Source organism: Mustela erminea, chromosome 20, assembly GCF_009829155.1.
Source record: "Mustela erminea isolate mMusErm1 chromosome 20, mMusErm1.Pri, whole genome shotgun sequence".
Lineage (NCBI taxonomy): Eukaryota > Metazoa > Chordata > Mammalia > Carnivora > Mustelidae > Mustela > Mustela erminea.
The window spans coordinates 14,463,337-14,484,097 of NC_045633.1; the positions used below are offsets into that span (position 1 = coordinate 14,463,337).

General features: G+C 46.4%; 1 protein-coding gene across 6 annotated transcripts in view; it reads right to left on the bottom strand.

Annotated features, from left to right (window-relative positions):
• The window catches only part of SNX29 (sorting nexin 29), a 477,185-nt gene that overhangs the window by 422,078 nt on the left and 34,346 nt on the right, over positions 1-20,761 (bottom strand). For all 6 annotated transcript variants that reach the window (XR_004281897.1, XM_032328137.1, XM_032328140.1 and 3 more), the window contains exon 4: positions 12,508-12,632. Coding sequence is in view for 5 of the 6 variants with exons in the window: in XM_032328137.1 (XP_032184028.1) it covers positions 12,508-12,632 (125 nt within the window). In the remaining variant the exon portion in view is untranslated. The remainder of the gene's footprint in view (positions 1-12,507; positions 12,633-20,761) is intronic.

Sequence of the window (20,761 nt, forward strand, 5' to 3'; positions counted from 1 at the left end):
GTCTGTAATCTAGACTTTTTTTTTTTTTGCTTTCTAAAACTTGTGGTAAAATAGACATAATAAAATATACCTCTCTAACCATTTTTCAGTGCATAATTCAGTAGCAGTAAGCACATTCACGAGGTTGTGTGACCATCACCACCACCTATGTCCAGAACTTCTCCATCATCCCAACAGAAACTCCATACCCAGGAAATGGTAACTCCCCCATTCCACTTTTCAGTGGTACTAGATATGAGTCGAATTGTACAACATAGGACCTTTTGTGTCTCGCTATTCCCACTGAGCCGGAACGTTTTCAAGGGTCACCCTTGGCTTAGTATTTATCAGTATTTCATTGTTTCTGTGGCTCAATACTGTCCTACTATGTGTATATACAACACTTTGTTCATCCGCTCATCTGTCAACAGACATTTGGGGTTTTCTATCTTTTAGCTCTTATGAATAATGCTTCTAGAACATTCATATCCAAGTATGTTTGACTCCTTGATTTCAGTTCTTTTAGGTCAGTATTTAGGAGCGGAATTGCTGGATCATACAGGAATTATAGGTTTACCTTTTTGAGGAACCACCAAACTCTTGTCAATGGTGGTTATACCATTTTACATCAATACTTTTTTTTTTTTTTGCCTTTATTTCTCTGCAACTAAAATTAACTCTGCTATTAAATTCCCTTTCAGTTAGGGAGAAAAAAAAAAAAAAGAACCTTATGCTTGCCAATGAGGCACTTCCAGGTTCATTTTTTAATTGTGGTAAACTTGGCCTATCATAAAATCCACCATTTTAAAGTTTATGATTCAGAACTTGGTACATTTTTAAAGAATGAATAAATGCAAAATAATCTGAGATACTGGGTGACCTCGGAAGAGTCCAGTCTGCTTAAATCTAAAAACGAAATGTTCCTGCTGACTCCACAGAACAGTGCCAATTATCTCGGGGAGGTGGGTGGAGAGCAGGAAAACAAACGCAGCCGAGGAAGATACACGGCCGCTCATGGCCCATCGGCCCATCGGTGGCCTTCTAACCCCGGCCGGCGCTCCGCCTCACCCCCCCTGCTCCAGCCTCGCTGATCTCCCTGATGCTGCTCCAACACGCCAAGCACACTCCGCCGGCCCAGCCCTGAACAGAAACCACACCAGGCAGCGCACTGAAGGAACGGAACATGGGGCGTCTGTTACAAAGACTTAGGAAGAGCTACAAAGCCAAACAGGAGACAATGAGACCGCCCAGAGAGTACCCGTGTCAGAAAGCCACCCTTCGCTGAAGCCAGAGGAACAGAAGGAAAAGGTGCTGCTCAAGCGTGTGAGAGCTCGCCGAAAGGGGATTTAATAGCAGAGTTCATTTCAGTTGCAGAGAAATAAAGGCAATTCCATCCCTACTTAAGAAAAAAAAGTATCAATATAAAATGGTACGGTCACTGTTGACAACAGTCCAGTGGTTCCTCAAAAAGGTAACAGAGAATTAGCATAGGATCCAGCAATTCCACTCCTAAACGCAGACCTGACAGGCAACAGCCAGACTGTGGCAGACGCACCAAGGAGGAGAGTCAACAAGAAGACCGAGGCCTGACCTGGGGGCCACACAGGACGTCCACGGACCACAGAGGGAGCACGGCACTGCCAGACACGCCACTGGAGGTGGAGGAAAGGCTCCAGCCTCCCTCCGCCTCCCGCCTTCAAAACTCATCACCACCTCCCTCTGGCCAAGCAGGAAGACAGTGGGCAAGGGAGCCTGGGAAACAGTCTGCAGGGAGGGACAGAGAATAAATCTGAGAAAAGAGGCAAGTGACTCTAAGCTTTTCCACCCACTGAACAGAACAGGATTCCTTCCCCAGGTGACAGTATGGCTACTTCCCTCCTTCCCTGAGGTCTCTATTCAAAAGTCCCACAGAGACAATCTCTCACCGTTCTGCGCAAAAGAGTGAGCCCCCACCTCACTGCTCATCAAAATCTCTCTTCTTCCTGAACCCCTGGATGCTTCCCAGGCTTCCCGTGAGCCAGGTGACTCACGGTCTCCACCAACCCAGGGGCCTTCCACAGGCCTGCCTCGCTCATCTCTGCTGTCTGCCTGGTCCCAGTGAGCACCTGAGTTCTAACAACTCAGCATAGCACACCTAGCATTCACCCCTGGTCTAAAAGTGTCCACAGCCCGCCTTTATTACAAAGCAGGAACCTTCTCTAGTGCCAAACGAAGGACTTCAGAAGCTTGTGTCTGGCTTCCTTTTAGGGATGTACCCCATCCTCTGCTGACGAGTCATTTTCAGGCTGATGGGAACAAAGCAAAAGACCCATGAATCCAAAAAGCCAGACAATTATGAAAAAAACCAGACAACTTTGAGGCCAAATTTACTAGTTTTAATTTACTAGACCTTAGGATCAAACACCTTTAAAACAGCCAGAGGTCACCCTTGGCCAAGAGGCAACAGGTTGGCTCTATGAGATCCTAAAACGCTAGGACAGTTTCCTGTGCCTTCGTAAGTAGCCACTGGCCCAAGCCCTCAGCCACCCCAGCAGTCGAGGACCCTCCCCAGGGCCCTGCAGACATCCCCATAATCTAGGAACTCACAGGTTCACACCTAGCCCGAGGGGGATAGCGCTGTGGTTCTGGCTCTCTCCCTAAAGCCAGCAGTCCCCAACCAGCTGTTCAACATTCTAATCACCACCACTGGGCTCAGTCTTTTCTTTGGATCTTACACCGACATCCTTCCAAGGTCTCTTGTACCAGGACTAGCTGATTTGCAAGTTCATGAATACAACAGAAAAACACAAAGAGGGAACTGAAAGCCGTACAGGGATGGCAGGGTGGGGGAGTGGACTTCCCCTCACAAGCAAAAGGATGGGCCTGGTCTTCTCCTGGCACATGAAGCTTCCTCCAAAAATACTTTTCTACAGAAATGAAATTGTTACCCAAAGTGACCCAAGGAAGCAAAATATAAATTCTGGTTTGAGTTAAATGCAATCAACTGTTTTCAAAAATCCCCACTGAGAATCAAGGAAGTCAGTTTCTCTAATTTTATAGTTGGGTGTATATTAACACCACCTGCTCTCAGCTGACTATAAGAAGACAGACAGCAGAGGGTGGATTCTGGCTTCCCAGGACCAGGAGCAGCATGTCCTCAAGTCTGGGTCCTGGAGTCATTATTCTGAATGTCCTGTTTGGTGGCCAGGCACCTTGCAATGCACCAGAGCTACAGAGAAGACCAAGAATGGACGCAGGCCTTGACCATCGAGAGAGACAGTCAAGGAAGCAGGAGTGCCATAAATCAGTTCGATGAGAGAAGGACTCAGGACTACTGAGGGGTGGGGGAACACCTAAAAGAGGAGCACAGGACAGCCAAACCAGGTGAGGAGCTTATGAACGACTTTAGGAAGGGGAAATCTGAAATTTCAAGAGACAAGAGATCAAAACCACAACGAGCTACCACTTCACACCCATTTGAATGGCTAGTCTCAAAAAAGAAATAACATGAAAACAACAAGTATTGGCGAGGATGTGGAGAACTGGAGACCCTGTGCACTGCTGGTGGGGACAGACAATGGCACAGCCGCCACAGAAAACTGTCTGGCGGGTCTTCAGAAAGTGAAACGTACCACTGCCACCTGATCCAGCAATGCCACTTCTGGGCACTACCCAGAAGAACTGAAAGCAGGGTTTCGAATAGTTATGTGTACACCCGTGTCCATGGCAGCATGGCCATGTTCATGGCCAACTAATAAACGGAGGCACGCCAGGTGTTCATCCACAGATGAGGAAATAAACAAAGTGGTGTGTGTACACACGATGGACTACTATTCGGCCTTAAAAATGAAGGAAACTCTGACACACTACAAATGCGTGAACCCTGAAGACATTAGAGTAAAGGAACTAAGCCTTAGGTTTGTGGCGTATAAGTAAGCCTGACTTGTACGACGTACTTAAACAAGACAAACCATGGAGATCGAAAGTGGAACGGCAGGTGCCTGGGGCTGGGCGAGGGAGAACGGGGAGTCCGTGTTTAATGCGGATGGACTTTCAACACGGGGGAATGAAAACGCTCTAGAGACGCGTGGTGGGGATAGTCGCCTGATGTGTGCACTTAAAATGGTTCAAATGGTCGTTTTGTGTTATGTGTACTTTGCCGCAATTTTCAAGAGCGAGAACAGACGTCTGAGTAGTTAGTGTATGAGCGGGGGCTGAGGAGGAAGGAGGGCACAGAAGGGTAAGAACAGAGAGCACTTCCAGACCGGAGGCTTCAGGATTCTACAAGCCAGGCACGCTGTTCCACACTGAGGGCTTAGCCACCTAACCGGGTCCCTGAGCAATGACAAAATAGAGGTACTGAAGACCTTCTCCCCAAGAGCATCTAGCATTAACACTTCAGTTGCTGACTTATGAAGAGGTCCCAGGAGTTCCCTAGGCAGGGGCTGCAGCCGGAGGGGAACTCAGAGGACTCAGGTCATGATTTATTTATCAACTGGACAGAAGGGTTGCAATGTCTTCCCGGCCAGCTGCCCGTTAGCCCTCAGTGTGCGGTAGGGCTTAGAGGAAGATCAGAGACAGACAAAGCTGGTAGGGCAGACCATGAAAGCCATGTCAAGGAGTGTGTCCCCTGTCCCAACTCTAAAGAGAACCACGACAGAGCTTTAAGTAGGGGGCAGGGAGCAGGCTGGTCATTGAAGAACCCCCCACAGGCATAATATGCCGAGTGGGTTGGGGAGGAGGGAGAGAGACGGCAAAAGGACAAAACGGGGCAGAGGGGAAGGACAAGGAGGCTGCAAGGAAAGCCGAGGGCTGTCCAGGAAAACTGGGTGAAAGACAGAGCCATTCACAAAGCAAGGAACACAGGAGCAAAACCGGGGTGGAGAGGAGGATTCAGTCTTTGTGAGGAGCTTGCGGTGCATCTGGATAGAGACATGTTCAGAGAAAGGGCCCGAGGGAGTGATGTGGGCTGCAGGCAGAACTTCGAGTAATCAACACAGGGAGAGCGATTTTTACCAAAGAACTCAGACAGCAGGTGTGTGTATAGAAGCGAGAGGCAACAAAAGAATCTGAAGATGAATGATAGTTCCATTTGGGGGCGTAGAAATGATACATAAGAAGGATCAACAAAGTACCAGCAAGTATGTCAGGAGGCTGTGGCCCCCCAGGAGAGGGGGAAACAGTGTTTCAACGTCAGAGGGTCCTTGATGCCAAGGGCTGCTGAACAGACTTAAATTTTGCAGGACAGAGAGCTGGGTAACAGCAGGTGTGTCTCTGGTCCATTCTGAACCAGCCTATGACCTTGTAATGGACTGCCCACACATCACCGCATGGCGGTCCATTAGTTATTAACAAGAGCATCCAATTACGAGGTTTTCTCATGAAATGGCACTGCTACGGTCTGAATGTGTCCCTCCAAAATTCCTATGTTAAAATCCTAACCCCTAAAGATGATGGTATGAGGAGGTGGGGACTTCCGGAGGACGCTTAGGTCATGAAGGTGGGATCTTTGTGGAATTGGATCAGTGTCCTTCAGAAAGCGGCTGCAGCGGGATCCCTTGTCCCCTTCCACCATGTGAGGAACAGTGAGAAGGCACTGGTTATGGAGCAGGAAAGGGGTCCTCACTCAACCACACGGGCGTCTTGACCTTGGACTTCCCAGCCTCCCGAAACCTGATAAATGGCTGCTGTTTATAAGCTCCTAAGTCCTGGCATCATGTTACGGTAGTCCCCAACAGACGAGGACAGGCACTGACTGCGGTGGTTCTTTCTCCTTTCTCCAGCAGGAAGAAAAATCATTCATTTTTCCACACAGCATTCTGTACTGACTACTTTGGGCATCCAGCATCTGCAAAACCCTCCAATTCCAAGCCAAGCTTATGTAGCTTTCCATCACTTTTAATTCATTTTTAATAAATTTAAAAATCAATCTCCCGCTCTTTTCCTCCAAACTTAATCACTTCCTTTGTAGCACTCTGCAGTGACCCTGGTATAACGTACCTCGGGAATCATGAAATACAATACAATACTGTGCCAACTGAAATCATGAAATATCAATGTCCTTCTACTGAAGTACTATGTATTTCCAGACACTATGCTAGCAGCGGGAGAGTCAAGAGGAAGTAAAATTGACATGGTGCCCTGCAGTCCCAAAGCTTATCATCAAGTGAGGTAGGCAGGCAACTGACAAGGGAGCATGGTGTGTGAAGGTAAAGTGGGATCCCCTGTCCTTTGTTCTCCAAGACAGGGAGGAGAAAACTTCTTCTCTAAAGGGCCAAATATTAGATACTTCAGACTTTACGAGAAAAATGGTCTCAGTCACAACTGCCTAAAAGTCGCCACGCATAGTACATAGATGAATGTGCGTGGCTGTCTTCCAATAAAACTTTATAAAAATAGGTGGCAGGACATGGTTTGCTGACCTCTGTTCTAAGTGATCGTAACCTAAAATACTTGCTGCTGGGCGCCTGGGTGGCTCAGTCGGTTAAGCGACTGCTTAGGCCATGATCCTAGAATCCCAGAATCGGATGGACTCCCTCCTTGGTGGGGAGTCTGCTTCTCCTTCTGACCCTTCCTCTTCTCACGCTCTCTCTTTCTCTCAAATAAATAAATAAAATCTTTTAAAAAAAAAAATACTTGCTGCTTCATTTACTCATGAATTTAAACTGGCGGGGTTGGGGGGCAGTGGGTCATGGTCTCCCAGAGAGCCCTCTCTCTGGAAACAACATGACCTCATGACTAAAAAAGGAAGAGCTTCTGAGTCACAATCATGGAGACCAAAGTCAAAACCCTGGCTCTGTCACAATTACTAGGTCTGGAGCATTAAGAAAAGTATTTCATTTCTTTGAGCCTTATTTTCTTCATCTGTAAAATGGGGACACTGTCATTCCCGACGCATAGTCACTTCAGAAATAAAACGGGACTACGAACAGAGGGTCTAACGAAGGCCCTGGCTCACGGGAGCTGCTCGGTGTGAGTCAACAGCAAACAGGGAAGCCAGGCCTGTGGTCAGCCAAATTATCAAAAAGGAGCAGAAAACATCCAAGATTAACATGCTAGTCATGACTGTCCCCTCATTTCTGGAGCACAGGCCTTTGACTTCCATTAAAGTTGTCTTCTTTTCTCTGTTGTTTAAGTTAGGTTGCTTTAGGAGGATTGTAAACAGAGATCCAACTCAAGATGGCTTCCAACATTAGGAAATTTACTATCCCCAAACAACATTCAGTCCAGAGGTACGGCAGGTCTAGCCGTCATTAATTCAGAAGCTCAGTGCCAGTACCAAGGTACTTTCTACCTTTCTGAGCTGCTGTCCTTCGTGTACTGGCTTTTGTCCTCAGACCTGTCCTCCTTTACAGTCACAAGATCATTGCCACAGCTCCAAACATCACAGTCACACGCAAACAACCCAGCACCATAAAATAAAATAAAAAAGAAGCAGACTTCTCCCTTCCCTTTGGTCAGAAGTTTGTCTCGTGTCTATTCTGAAAGCAACTACTGGCAGGCTGATAATTATTATGGCTGGCCTGATCTGATCTAGACTCACTCCCCCTGGAGCGAGCTTCAAGCCTCAAGCACTTGGCCACCCAACATCTGAACAAAATCAGAATTCCATTAGCAAGAAAGAAGGGACAGAGCTGCTGGGTAAGGAATGACCAATTCCTGCTGTAATTATTCAGGCAAAGACGGCAAGACCGGACTCTGGAAACGCAGACTCCCGTCTGACCACCACCAAATCAATCACCTGCAGAGATAAATCCAGCCACTCATCCAACTAAGAGGAAAAAGCACCCCAGGACACAGCAGACTCTCGCTTCTGGCGCTTGGATCCCAGAGGAGACACACTGCATAACCTCATGCCAAGCCTCTCTGGGTCCTGCGTAACCCAGCTGTCGGCACCATCGATTCAAGGGGATCTCAACTGGGGAGGGACACCGCTTCCCAAGCCCACCGACAATGGTGACAAAGCTGAGCTGGTGGCCTGTTTGTAATCACATCCACGCTACCAACGTTCCCTAACTCAGGGATGTCTGAGTTAGGGAAAAAAACTCCCCAAGTCAAAAACACATAAACCAACCAACAAAAAAACATATGAAACCCAAATGCTAAGGTGAAAACAAAGACAAAACAAAAACACCAAACAGACAAACAAGCCAGCTTGGGAATGGGGGATGGATGCGGGCACCAGCTAAAAACCTCCCAGAACTGGAGGGACTCTGCCTGTAAGCTCCCTTCCCCAGGCTACAGTTTATCACGGAAGGAACACCTGCCACCTGATCTCCAGACAAGCCACAGACATGGCCACACACACGGGCGGCAGTGCAGCAAGAGGAAAAAGCATGCAGAGTTTGGCCTCGAAGGGCCGCGTTCAGCTTTGGAAGATGAATCCAGATCAGACAACCTCTCCCGCAAAAACAAGGGAAAAAGCTGGGCAGTTATTTAAACGGTTATTAAAATAAAGCTGGGGACTTGGGAGCGCTACAAAGGCAAGTAACAAAGAACCCAGATCCCCAAGAGAAGACAAGCCCACAGACAGGAGTCCTACATTCAGAGCCTTACTTGGCCCTCAAGGCTTCTTCCAGCTACAGAGTTTGATGAGAAGTGAAGCAGGGCTTTCAGAATTCCCATGAGGTCTGGAAGGGAAAAAACGTGAGCTCAGAACCAGCAGAGGATGGAAACTGGTTAACAGCTCAGGGATCCAGGGTGTGCTGGATTGAAGCGTCCCCTGAAAATCCATGTCCCTCTGAAACAACAGAGTGTGACTTTATTAGGAAAAAGGCTCTTTGCAGATGTAATCAGTTAAGCTGAGGGACTACCGGAGGAGGGTGGCCGAAATCCAGCAGGGCTGTTGTTCTTCTGAAGAGAGGACATAAGACAGAAGCCCAGAGGGAAGAGGCCATGAGAAGACCGAGGCCCAAACTGGAGGGAAGCGGCCACAAGCACGAGGTGCCAAGGACGGCTGATAACCACCAGAAGCCGGGAAGGCTTTCTCCCTCAGAGCTCCAGAAGGAATCAGCTCTGCCAACACCTAGATTTTGGACTCCTGGCCTCCAGAAATGTGAGAGGATCAATTTCTCCCTGCTGTCTTAAGCCACCAAGGGTGTGTAAATTTGTCATGGCAGCTCTAAGAAATGAATACGCTTGGGAAAGCCCAAATGACCACATCCTGGCAATAAGGTGAAAGCAGAACTACGTCAGCTCTCGCAAATGCTGAAGCCCAGGTATGAAAGGCTCCATCCTGGACGGGAGTAAACTGATCTTCCTCTACCCTACCTGCCTGAGTGGCAGGAGTGACCCCCCCCCCCCGGAGAAGGATGAATCATCGCGAGCTTCACACAACTCTTCAAGCACCACACTTGGTCTCCACCACCAGGCACAGGCCAAAGACAAGGACGGATTCAAAATCAAGACGAAAGCAAAAAACAAACAAACAAACAAAAACAAGGGACTCCTGGCTATACATCCAAGGAGGAAGTTAACAGATCCTCTCCCCAGAAAGTGACTATAAAACTGGACAAAAATGATAACCATTTCTGCGCTCCAGAAACTGACTTCAAAGGCAAGAGGTGTTTGCACTTGAAAACTGCTAAGTTTCACATGAGAACAATGAGAAGAACAAGAGCAGGACAAAAATGACAACAGCATTCGTCTAAGCTGTCAGGGGCAGGAGGGAGAGGTACGGGGTGTGGGGGACTAGGCCACGGGGCCCCTCTGCACAGGGCGGTGGGTTCCAACCACAGCAAGCAGGAAACGTGGGCTCAGAGCCACAGATCCTCAAGGAGAACAAAAGCTAGAAATTCATATTTCAACAGGAAATATCGTAATTTATAAATGTGGACACCATACAAGGGCACCAGTTTCCGAACTCAGCCATGCAGGCAACCCTCACCCCAGATGACCAACCACAGTCCCGCCCTGGCGGACTCCGTATTATCTACTGCAGCGTGATTTCCAACAATCTCGTTTGCTCAGTCATTATTTTGAATTCAGCTCTTCTCTCTTCTAAGGGTAATGCTTCCCATCCATAAACGGAGCTACTGCAACAGCCCTGTGGATTAATTCACCATTACTTATGGTCTCCTGTCACTTTCAATCCAGCTAATTGAGCGAGAGTGGTCTACAGAGGAACAGCAGTGGGCATAGAGCCACGGCCGGCAGAGCGGGGCGCAGAGAAGAGCCAGGAATCTGACATCAGTCTGACCTGGGCCAGAATCCTCAGCTCTGCCATTTACTAGCTCTGGGAACTTGAACAGCTTAGGAACTTATCTGGGCTTCAGTGCAATGGATCCAAGCAACTGGCCAGTTGCTGCCATGTTATCCAGCACCAGCCCCAGGAGCTCTGTATTGAGGCCTGGGCTTTGCAGGTGCTTTCTCAGGAAGCTCCCAGTATTGTGCTCCCGGTCCTGTGCGTGGCCTTATTTTATTATGCGTGAGGAACCAGAAGCTCAGAGAGGGGATGTCCCAGAGAGCTCATGTGTGACGAGTCACGGAGAGGGGATTTCAACCCCATCGCCCAACTCTAGGGCCTGGTATTAAGTCCTAAGCTACAGAAAGGGCCCAGGCCAGCAGCCAGCAGGGACAAGGGAAAACAGGCATGCCTTCCGATTTCATTTTCTCCATTTGGCCTGCCACAGCCACTCTGATGGCTTTAAGAGCAACCAAGAAGCCACTCATCTGATCTTTCCCAACCCCTAGCAGTTGAAAACCTACCCATGCCCCTTCCCCATAGGAGGTTTTTAATCAAACATTCCATAGCGGGGGAATTTCATTAGCCAAGGACTGTCCAGCACCAGTGAATGGTTAACTGCACCGCAGGAAAGATCGACAGAAGCCCTCAGCAACCCCCTCGAGAGCAAAGCTAGCCTGACCTTTCTCCTGCTTCCAATTGGCAAGGAAGCCGCCCAGAACCGCTCCGCAGCAGAAAACAAGGAAGAGACTCTGCTTGCTGGTCAGCCTCTCTTCAGGAGGCGGTGCTGAAATCGTGCTGAGACAGAAAAGGCAAGAATGGGAACGCTGGCGGCGCCTCACAGACATGCGGGTGCTCCTCGGACTACCAGCCCCAAGTAACAGAAAGGGCTTGTTTGGCAGACAATGCCCAACAGACACCTCCACCACACACGGAGAGGGCTGGTCAGCTGGGAACGAGGGGCACTAACAGTGACACGGACATCACAGTAACAAGAGTCAGGAATCTGTCACAGCAGTCCCAAGCAGGGTCTGAAAAAACCTGCTCTTTATAATTTTTTTTTTAAGATTTTATTCATTTATTTGACAGAGAGAGATCACAAGTAGGCAGAGAGGCAGGCAGAGAAAGAGGAGGAAGCAGGCTCCCCGCTGAGCAGAGAGCCTGATGCGGGCTCCATCCCAGAACCCTGGGATCATGACCCCAGCCGAAGGCAGAGGCTTAACCCACTGAGCCACCCAGGCGCCCCAAAGCCTGCTCTTTAAAATGCTGGGGAAGAGGGGCACCTGGTGGCTCAGTTAGTTAAGCATCTGACTCTTGGTTTTGGCTCAGGTCATGATCTCAATCATGTGACTGAGCCCCACACTGGGCTCTGCACTGGGCATGGAGCCTGCTTAAGATTCTTTCTCCCTGGGATGCCTGGGTGGCTCAGTCGGTTAAGCACCTGCCTTCGGTTCAGGTCATGATCCTAGGGTTCTGGGCTCAAGTCCCACATCAGGCTCCTTGCTCACTGGGGATCCTGCTTCTCCCTCTTCCCCTGCCCCTGCTCAGGTGCGCACGCTCTCTCTCTCTCTGTCTCTCTCTCTGTGTCAAATAAATAAATCTTTAAAAAAAAAAATTAAGATTCTTTCTCCTTCTCCATCTGCCCTTGCCCCACTCCCATACACCCGTTCACGCTCCTTCTCAAAAAAAAAAAAAAAAAAATGTTGGGGAAGAAGGACATAGAATGTTTCTTATATGACATGATACACTTTTAGGTCCAGATCCAGAGCACATCACTTTAAAGAGCTTCCTCATTTGTACAATAGAGAAAATGAAAGCCCTACTGCTCATAAGGCTGTCATGAAAACTGAATGAGTTTATTTATATAAAAGACTAACGAAGTTCCAGTCTTGTGCAAAGCACTCCTACGTATTAGCAGAGGTTATCAGCGCTGTCCCTGTCCTCCAGACACAGGAGCACGGCACACCACCAGGGTCATGCTAAAACAGACGGTAGCAAAGCTGTCCGCTCAGACACCTACTGATTCTGCTCTTCCTGCTGCTGGTGTTGAAGGCAGATTTAGTTACAAAATGTCTTGCTATCCCCATGCATGGAATTAAAACACATCATCAATCTCCCAGCAACTGCCACATGGCACTGGTGACATAAGCACCTTGGCTGCAGGACCCTGAGGTCCCAGAGATGAACACGGGGCTCTGAGAATTCTGCAGAGGACAACAGGTAAGATATCCTCACACGTGGATTTCTGCACCATCAGGCTGCCCCATCCCAGTCCCACACAATGCCTGCCTTGCCCGCTCTTAAAAAATAAATAAAAACTCTTAGAAAAGACTACATCCTCCGCCCTGCAGCAGGCCAAGCAGTACCTGTTTCCGTTTTGCTGGCGAAGCCTGCTGCCTGTTTGATCGCGGCTGCCGTTAGCGCCAATCCCCGGCTCCTCTTCAGGCCATGCTGCAGGACGGCCTCAAACTGGGCACACAGACAGGTTACCCTGCGAGAGAACCAATGATTCATCAGTCCACCTGTGCAGGGAGAGAGACAACCAGGGCAGCCCCAGCACCTCCTGGAAAGGGGTGAGTCACCTACCAGCTCTAAACCTGGGGTAGGTGCACACTCACACACCTGGATTTATGGGCCGGTAACTGACATTGAATTGACTTATACCCCTCTCCATGTGCGTTCATTTCACATACCTGCAGGAAGCCCTACACAGCCTAGCTGTATTCATCGGACTCTTGAAAGCATAGTAACATCTCACAAGAAAGGAGGGAAAATGGAATTGGTGCCAGCCAGCAGAGGAGAAAAAATCAAGAGCCAATTTAAAAACAAATCAGTCTGGCGTGGGGAGGGGTGGGCTGCTAATTGTATTCAATTCACAAACTCCAACTCTAATTCATATTGCATGTAGTTTAAGGAACCAGATTATCTTTCAAGAGATTGAATGCAGCAGCCTGCCAAATTGGAAACATTGTATAATTTCATGCCCTGTTACATACACTAAAAAAAAAAAAGTATATGAATTCTGATTCTTGTTCTTTGTTTTGTTGTAAGGGATTATAGTGTGAAGTCAGATCCAGACTTGATGGAATGAAATTTCAATTAAGTTACTACTGTGGATTCAACTAATTGTATTTCTCAATAACCAAAGAAATAAGAGCTTCACAAACATCTTGGCAAAGAGATGGAGTCAGAGCTACTACCTTCTATTCTTTTTTTTTTTTTTTTCTACCTTCTATTCTTTACAATCCTCCCGGGGCTCCTGGGCACCTAGGCCCATTGAGTCTGTAGACCTTAAGGCCCTTCCATTTGCTCACATAACCTGTGTTAAATCCTTGGGGCGCCTGGGTGTCTCAGTCGGTTTGGCGTTCAACTCTTGATTTTGGCTCAGGTCATGACCTCAGGGTCATGAGATCAAGCCCCACATCAGGCTCCACGCTGAGGTTGGGGAATCTGCTGAATCTGCTGAAGATTCTCTTCCCCTCTGGCCCTCCCACCCCACTTGTTCTAGTGCTCGCCCATGCCCTCTCCCCTCAAAAAACATTAACAATAAATCCTGAACTCTTCCTATGTACCAGGCACTACTGTTCTAGGCTCTGAGGATACAGAGAGCACGGTCTCTGCCTCACCACATGTGCATGGTACTAGCAGAGGGAGATGCACAGAGATGCTAACTGGACCATTTCAGTTAATGGGAACTCTGAAGAAAATAAGACCAGATGAGGTGGTAAGTGAAGACACGGCAGGAACAGGCTTAGATTCTGGGGCCTGAGTGGAGGTAACTTGGAGTCATAACCTGGATGTGACAGACACAGCAGACTAGGCAGAGGGACCCAATGCAAAGGACCTGACACCATCACCATCTGGCTCAACCTTGCCCAACTTCAGGCATTTCCTGTTCCACTCACCTCCACACCTGTAGTAATAATACTCCAAGGGTTTACTGCTCTGTGGGCAGTAAACTATTTTCATACCCATTATTTCATTAGCTCCTCCCACCCACATTATTATATCTGGGTGAGGCAGGTATTATCTCCATTTTACACCTAAAGAAACAGGCTACATACATTTAAGAGACAGTACATGAGTACATAATAAGCAGCATTGTGAGACTATATAATTAACAACAGCTGTACTCCAGCCCTACCCAACGCCAAACTGATCCAAAGCAGCTTCCAGATACACCCCATACCAAGGCAAACATGCTGATTCTGAGACAAATGCCCTCTCTTTCCCATACCCCACCTTTACTCAAGTCATCCGTGTACACCAGAAAAACCTAACATAGTGTCAGCAAATAACCAGCACTAGTACGTTTACTCTCCAATCTGTGCTCGTAACACTACAGATATCACTAATCCATCTTAACCTTCTAGGCCACCACTGCCAAAGAAAAGCTGGCCCTCACAGGAAGGAAACCTAATTGGCAGCTCAAACCTAACACCTGTCCTCAACAACACAATTTGGTTTTCAGCTCCTCCCTTGGCTCCCCTGCACCTAGCTCAGAGTCTGGTACCCAGTACACACTCCATAAATGCTTCTTCTGTGGCTAGGTAAGTGAGTAATCTTGAGCCATGAGTCCCAGAATACTCTTGCACATTGAAACATCCCTCTTTCCTAGGCAGAGGTCACTCTTAAATATGAGATGTGCATATGCTACTCTCTCTACACATTCACACAGGCCCACATTTAAGGGCTTCCTGAAAGCTGGGTCACCTAACAAAAGGGGTGCCTGGGTGGCTGAGTGGGTTAAAGCCTCTGCCTTCGGCTCGGGTCGGGGATCAAGCCCCGCATCGGGCCCTCTGCTCGGCAGGGAGCCTGCTTCCTCCTCTCTCTCTGCCTGCCTCTCTGCCTACTTGTGATCTCTGTCTGTCAAATAAATAAATAAATAAATCTTTAAAAAAAAAAAAAAACACAGCCTGGATCGTGAAACAAATCATCTGCAAATATAAAAAACTGAATCAACAATCCCTGTTAGTTTACTTGAGTCAAATGTACAAGTCAGAAGCTGCCCTGCCAACTCCAGATATCTGGCCCCTAAAGGGAAAGGAATGCAGATGAACAGCACAAACCCAGCCCCCGAGGCTTGGGTTACATCATCAGTATTATCTTCTAGATACAGACAGGTCATGACCAACCTACCACAGCAGAAAACTCAGGGGGAGTACGAATCATATAATTAATTATTATGATGACTACCCTGCCAAAGGCCATGCTATTTTATCGCCCTTCCCATGTCCCCTTCTCACTTCCCCATTGGACGTGAGCTTATACTAGGTCATTCCAGACTTAGCTCAAGGGTCTCCTCCACCAGGAAGCCTTCCTGAGTGCCTCCTTATTCTGAACTTCTTTCTACTGCAGCCCTTGACCAAACTCTCCCATTAATGATCTGCTTTAGAGACCGGAGCTCCCACATAACAGGGATCATACCTCATTCATCTTTGTTGTTCCAGCACCTAGCACAATGCCTGGCTACCGTGGTAATGAGGACTGAGATGCTCGCTACCCTGGGGGCATGCAGAATACAGATGTGATGGACATTTAGGGGAGAGATGCGTCTCAGGAGATCTTATAGAATTTATAATCCGGACCCAAGCCAGTTAAGACCAGGGAATCACACCAAACACACTTGGCAACCACAGGCACCTACACCTCTTTAGCTCGAGGTGGGCACGTGACAGGCACTGATTTATAACCTCCTCACGCTTAAGTTTCTGTTTCTTCTCATCTTTACTCAGTTGTCTGATCATTCCTGCGAAGCGAAAGGAACACCTGGCACTAGTGGGGCTATTTTCTCACCTCCGGTCTCTCCTATTTCCCAGAATGCTCTCTGCGAACACATGCGGGCATCGCTACGGTGGGTCAGCTGCCTCCATGGCATTTCATCACAGCTAACTTCTACTGCGAGTCAGTGAACTGGGCATGTTTGTAATCAAGTGGGGGAATGTAACAGCAAAAGTTTTCTTTTTTTTTTTAGAGTACCTGTCAAGGGACACCTGGGTGACTCAGCCCGTGAAGCATCTGCCTTCTGCTCAAGTCATGATCACAGGGTCCTGGGATGGAGCCCCGCACTCTGGTCCTTGCTCAGCAGGGAGCCTGCTTCTCCCTCTGCCTCTAGCTCCCCTATCTGTACATTCTCTCTTTCTCTCTCTGACAAATAAATAAATGAAGTCTTCCTTAAAATTTTTTTAAATAAATAAAAGCACCAGTCAAGAAAATCACTTCAAGTTTTTATGCACACAACTGGTGACCAGATGAACGGATAAATAAAATGTGGTATTGTCAAGACAATGGGTTATTACTCGGCAATACCAAGAACAGAGGTACTGACACACTACGACAAAGAGAAGCCTTGAAAATATTATGCCAACGGAAAGAAGTGAGACCCCAAAAGCCACATGTTGTAGGAGTCCATGAAATGTTGAGAGAAGGTAAATATTTAAAAACCAAAAGTCAATTAGTGGTTGTCTAAGGCTGGAATTGGGGATTAACTGTCAACTTGCAGAATAGGAAATAGGTATAAGGAAAATGTTCTCAAACTGGGTGTGTTGATGGTTGTACAACATGGAATTTTAGAAATCACTGCAGAGGGCGCGTGGGTGCCACAGTTGGTTAGGCAGATGACTCTTGGTTTCCACTCCGGTGGTGATCTCAGGGTCAAGAGATCAAGTCCCACAGTAGACTCGGCACTCAGTGCACAGTCTACTTAAGACCCTTCCCCACCCTACCCTTGTGTGTGTGTCTCTCTCTAAAATAAATAAAAAATTTTCAAAATCACTGCATTGTACACTCACAAGAGGTAGTTTTTTTATGGTATGTAAATTAGACTTCAATAAAGCTCTCAAAAATTTTAAAAAGAAAGAAAGAAAGAAAGAAAGAAACTTGGTACCTGAGTGGCAGAGTCAGTTAAGCATCCAACTCTTGGTTTCCAATCGGGTGGTGATCTCAGGGTCTAAGATCGAGCCCCACGCTGTGGTCTGCGCTCAGCGGGGAAGCTACTGGAAGTTCTCTCTCTCTCTGCCCCTCCCCACCAAACTCAATCAAGCACACATGCTCTCTCCCTCTCTCTTACAAATAAGTAAATCTTTTACAAAAAACTGCCCTTGAGGTGTTCAGTAAAGCCTGATACAGGAACGAAGAAATGGAAAATTAAATACTTTGCTCCTGCTGAATTTAAAACTATCTACCAACACCCGCCCAGGTGGACACTGCATGAGCTTAACTAGTTTACTGCAGAAATTCTGCAAGCATTGGTTTTCCTGAGCTCTGACCTGTATTTCAAGACTCCTTATCCTGCCACGGTAATCTATAATAAGGTTCTTAAGAATCCTGTACCCTTTCATGGCAAATGAAAGGATCAGCAATAAAAGCTGCATTTTTACGAATGACATCAAATTAACCTTACGACAAAGGGCATATTTCAAAGTGCTCCTTTCACTGTGTTACAGGAACCTTTTGGGGGAAAACTAAGTACATCATGGAAATGGACCAGATTATCCTCATGTGGAAAGCTCTGATGTCAACTGGAATGGAGTCAACTGTACCCATAAAAATCAGCCAATTAACACCATCAGCCACATGTCAGACTTAGGACAGTACAATCCCCACGGGCCTGTAGAGATTGGGACCCATTTGCAGGGGTCTCTGCTCTACACTTATGTGTAATAAAGTAAATTTTCCAAAGGTTCACCTCCTTTAGCCTGTAAATTTTCCTGGCAGATACCAATCGTGGACCGCAATCTACAAGACAGGTAAAGGTTTAGGAACGAAGATACTCAAAACATTATCTACACCTGAGGAAGGGTTAAACCACTAAGGATCTCACCCTGGGGGAACTGGTTCAATGAACAGCTTACAATTGAACACTATTTAGCCCTTAAAACTCATACCAAGAGCTTATAATGAAAACCCACAAGTTTGTAACATGAAATGAAAAATAAGGATATGAAATATATATCAAGTATGCTCTCAACTATGCTTAAAAAAAAAAAAATCCTAAAGGGAATTATGTGAAAACATGAAGAGCTGCTTGGTAAAAGAATTGCTGGTGATGTCTTTCTTGCCTTTATGCTTTTCTGAACCTAGCTTCCTTCCAAAACAAGCATTAAAGAAGTATTCATGGGCACCTGGGTGGCTCAGTGGGTTAAGCCTCTGCCCTTGGCTCAGGTCATGATCTCAGGGTCTCCTGGGATAGAGCCCTGCATTGGGCTCTCTGCTCAGCAGGAAGCCTGCTTCTCCTCCTTTCTGCCTGCCTCTCTGCCTACTTGTGACCTCTCTTTCTCTCTCTCTGTCAAATAAATAAATAAAATCTTAAAAAAAAAAAAAAGTATTCATGTCTCAAGAACCAGAAATATTGCTACCTTGCGCTACAACAAATGAAGAAATCCAATTTGAAAGTTATGATGAAGGGTGCCTGGGAGGTTCAGTCGGTTAATCATCTGCCTTCAGCTCAGGTCATGATCCTAAGGTCCTTGGATCCAGTCCCGAAGCAAGCTCCTTGCTCAGCAGGGAGCTGTTTCTTCCTCTGCCTGCTGCTGCCCCTGCTTGTGCTCATTCTCTTTCTCTCTCTCTCTGAGACAAATAAATACAATCTTTTTTTAAAAAAATTTTTAAGGGGTGCTTGGGTGGCTCAGTGGGTTAAAGCCTCTGCCTTCGGCTCAGGTCATGATCCCAGGGTCCTGGGATCGAGCCCCACATCGGGCTCTCTGCTCAGCGGGGAGCCTGCCTCCTCCTCCTCCTCTCTCTCTGCCTGCCTCTCTGCCTACTTGTCTGTCGAATAAGTAAATAAAAATCTTAAAAAAAAAAAAAATCTACATAAAAATTTAAAAAATAAAAATAAAAGTTATGGTGAGGAAAAAGTGTACAACTATTTTAAATGCTTACAGAGAACTTGAAATAGCATTTTTTACCATGAACCATGAGAGACTATGGACTCTGAGAAACAAACTGAGGGTTTTGGAGGGGAAGGGGGTGGGGGGTTGGGAGGGCCTGATGGTGGGTATTATGGAGGGCACGTATTGCATGGAGCACTGGGTGTGGTGCATAAACAATGAATCTTGAAACACTGAAAAAATTACATTATATTTTAAAAAAAGAAGAGGGGCGCCTGGGTGACTCAGTGGGTTAAGCCTCTGCCTTTGGCTCAGGTCATGATCTCAGGGTCCTGGGATCAAGCCCCTCATCAGGCTCTCTGCTCAGCAGGGTACCTGCTTCCCCCCCAACACTGCCTGCCTCTCTGCCTACTTGTGACCTCTCTCTCTCTCTGTCAAATAAATAAATAAATAATCTTTTAAAAAAGGAAATAGGATTTTTTAAAAAGCTTAGATTAAAAAACAAATTTTTAAAAATTTAGATTATGTTAAGCCAGGAAAAGCAGATCTTTTTCAAGATCTCTTATTCAAAGATATAAAAATGTTTCCAACCCCCAAATAAAAAATATTGCAATGAATGAAACTATAACATTAAAATTTTATTTTTTTAAGTACACAAAATGGGGCAAGGGAATTCAATTACAACAGTAACAAAAGTAAAACAAATCCTACTTTTAAACAAGAAAGATAAAAGTCCTACATGAAGAAAAGCATTTTATTTTCTTAAAAGGTATAAAGGTCAAAATAAATAGAAATACCATTTTCCTGAATAAGATGTATTAAACTAAAAATTTCATTAATTAATGTATAAGTTAACTGTGCATACATCAATTAATGTATAAATTGAATACAATTCCAATAAAAATCCCAAGGATTATAGTAATAATTCCCGTAATAATTCCAAGGAACTACTCGGCACAGTGTGGTTTTGGGTGCAGGGATAAACATACAGATGGAGTATAGGGAAACTTGTCATAAAAAATCCAAATCCAGGGGCGCATGGGTGGCTCAGTGGGTTAATCCTCTGCCTTCGGCTCAGGTCATGATCTCAGGCTCCTGGGATCGAGCCCCACATCAGGCTCTCTGCTTGGCAGGGGGCCTGCTTCCTCCTCTCTGCCTGTGTCTCTGCCTACTTGTGATCCCTGTCTGTCAAATAAATAAATAAAATCTTAAAAAAAAAAATCCAAATCCAAATAAATATGAAAGCATTAAATATAATAATAATAGCACTTCAATTCAGATGGGGAAAATGGGCTGTTTAAGCAGGGGCAATGACACAAGTGGCCCGCTACAGGGCTGAAAGAAAAGAAAAATAAACTTGTATTTCAAACTCTAGACAGAACAAAATTCCAGACAGATTAGGAAAAATATAAATGGGAAAAAATAAAACTATAAAAATAATAGAAAAACATACGGAAAAAACCTCAGGACAGGATACTCTAAATCCAAAATTTTTAAGGTTCATTCGGGACGCCAGGGCGGATCAGCCAGTTAAGCATCTGATTCTTGGTCTCAGCTCAGGTCTTGACCTGAGGGCCATGGGTTCAAACCCCGTATTGGGCTCCACACTGGACATGGAGCCTACTTAAAAGAAAAAACGTTCATATTATTAACTGCATAAGATTCTTAACTTTCAATATGGCAAAAGATACCATAAACATGGTAAAACAATAAATTTTCTCCAGAAAATACTTATAGCACGTATTACTGAAAAGGGATTAAAAGCCATAATACATGGAGAGCGTCTACAAAA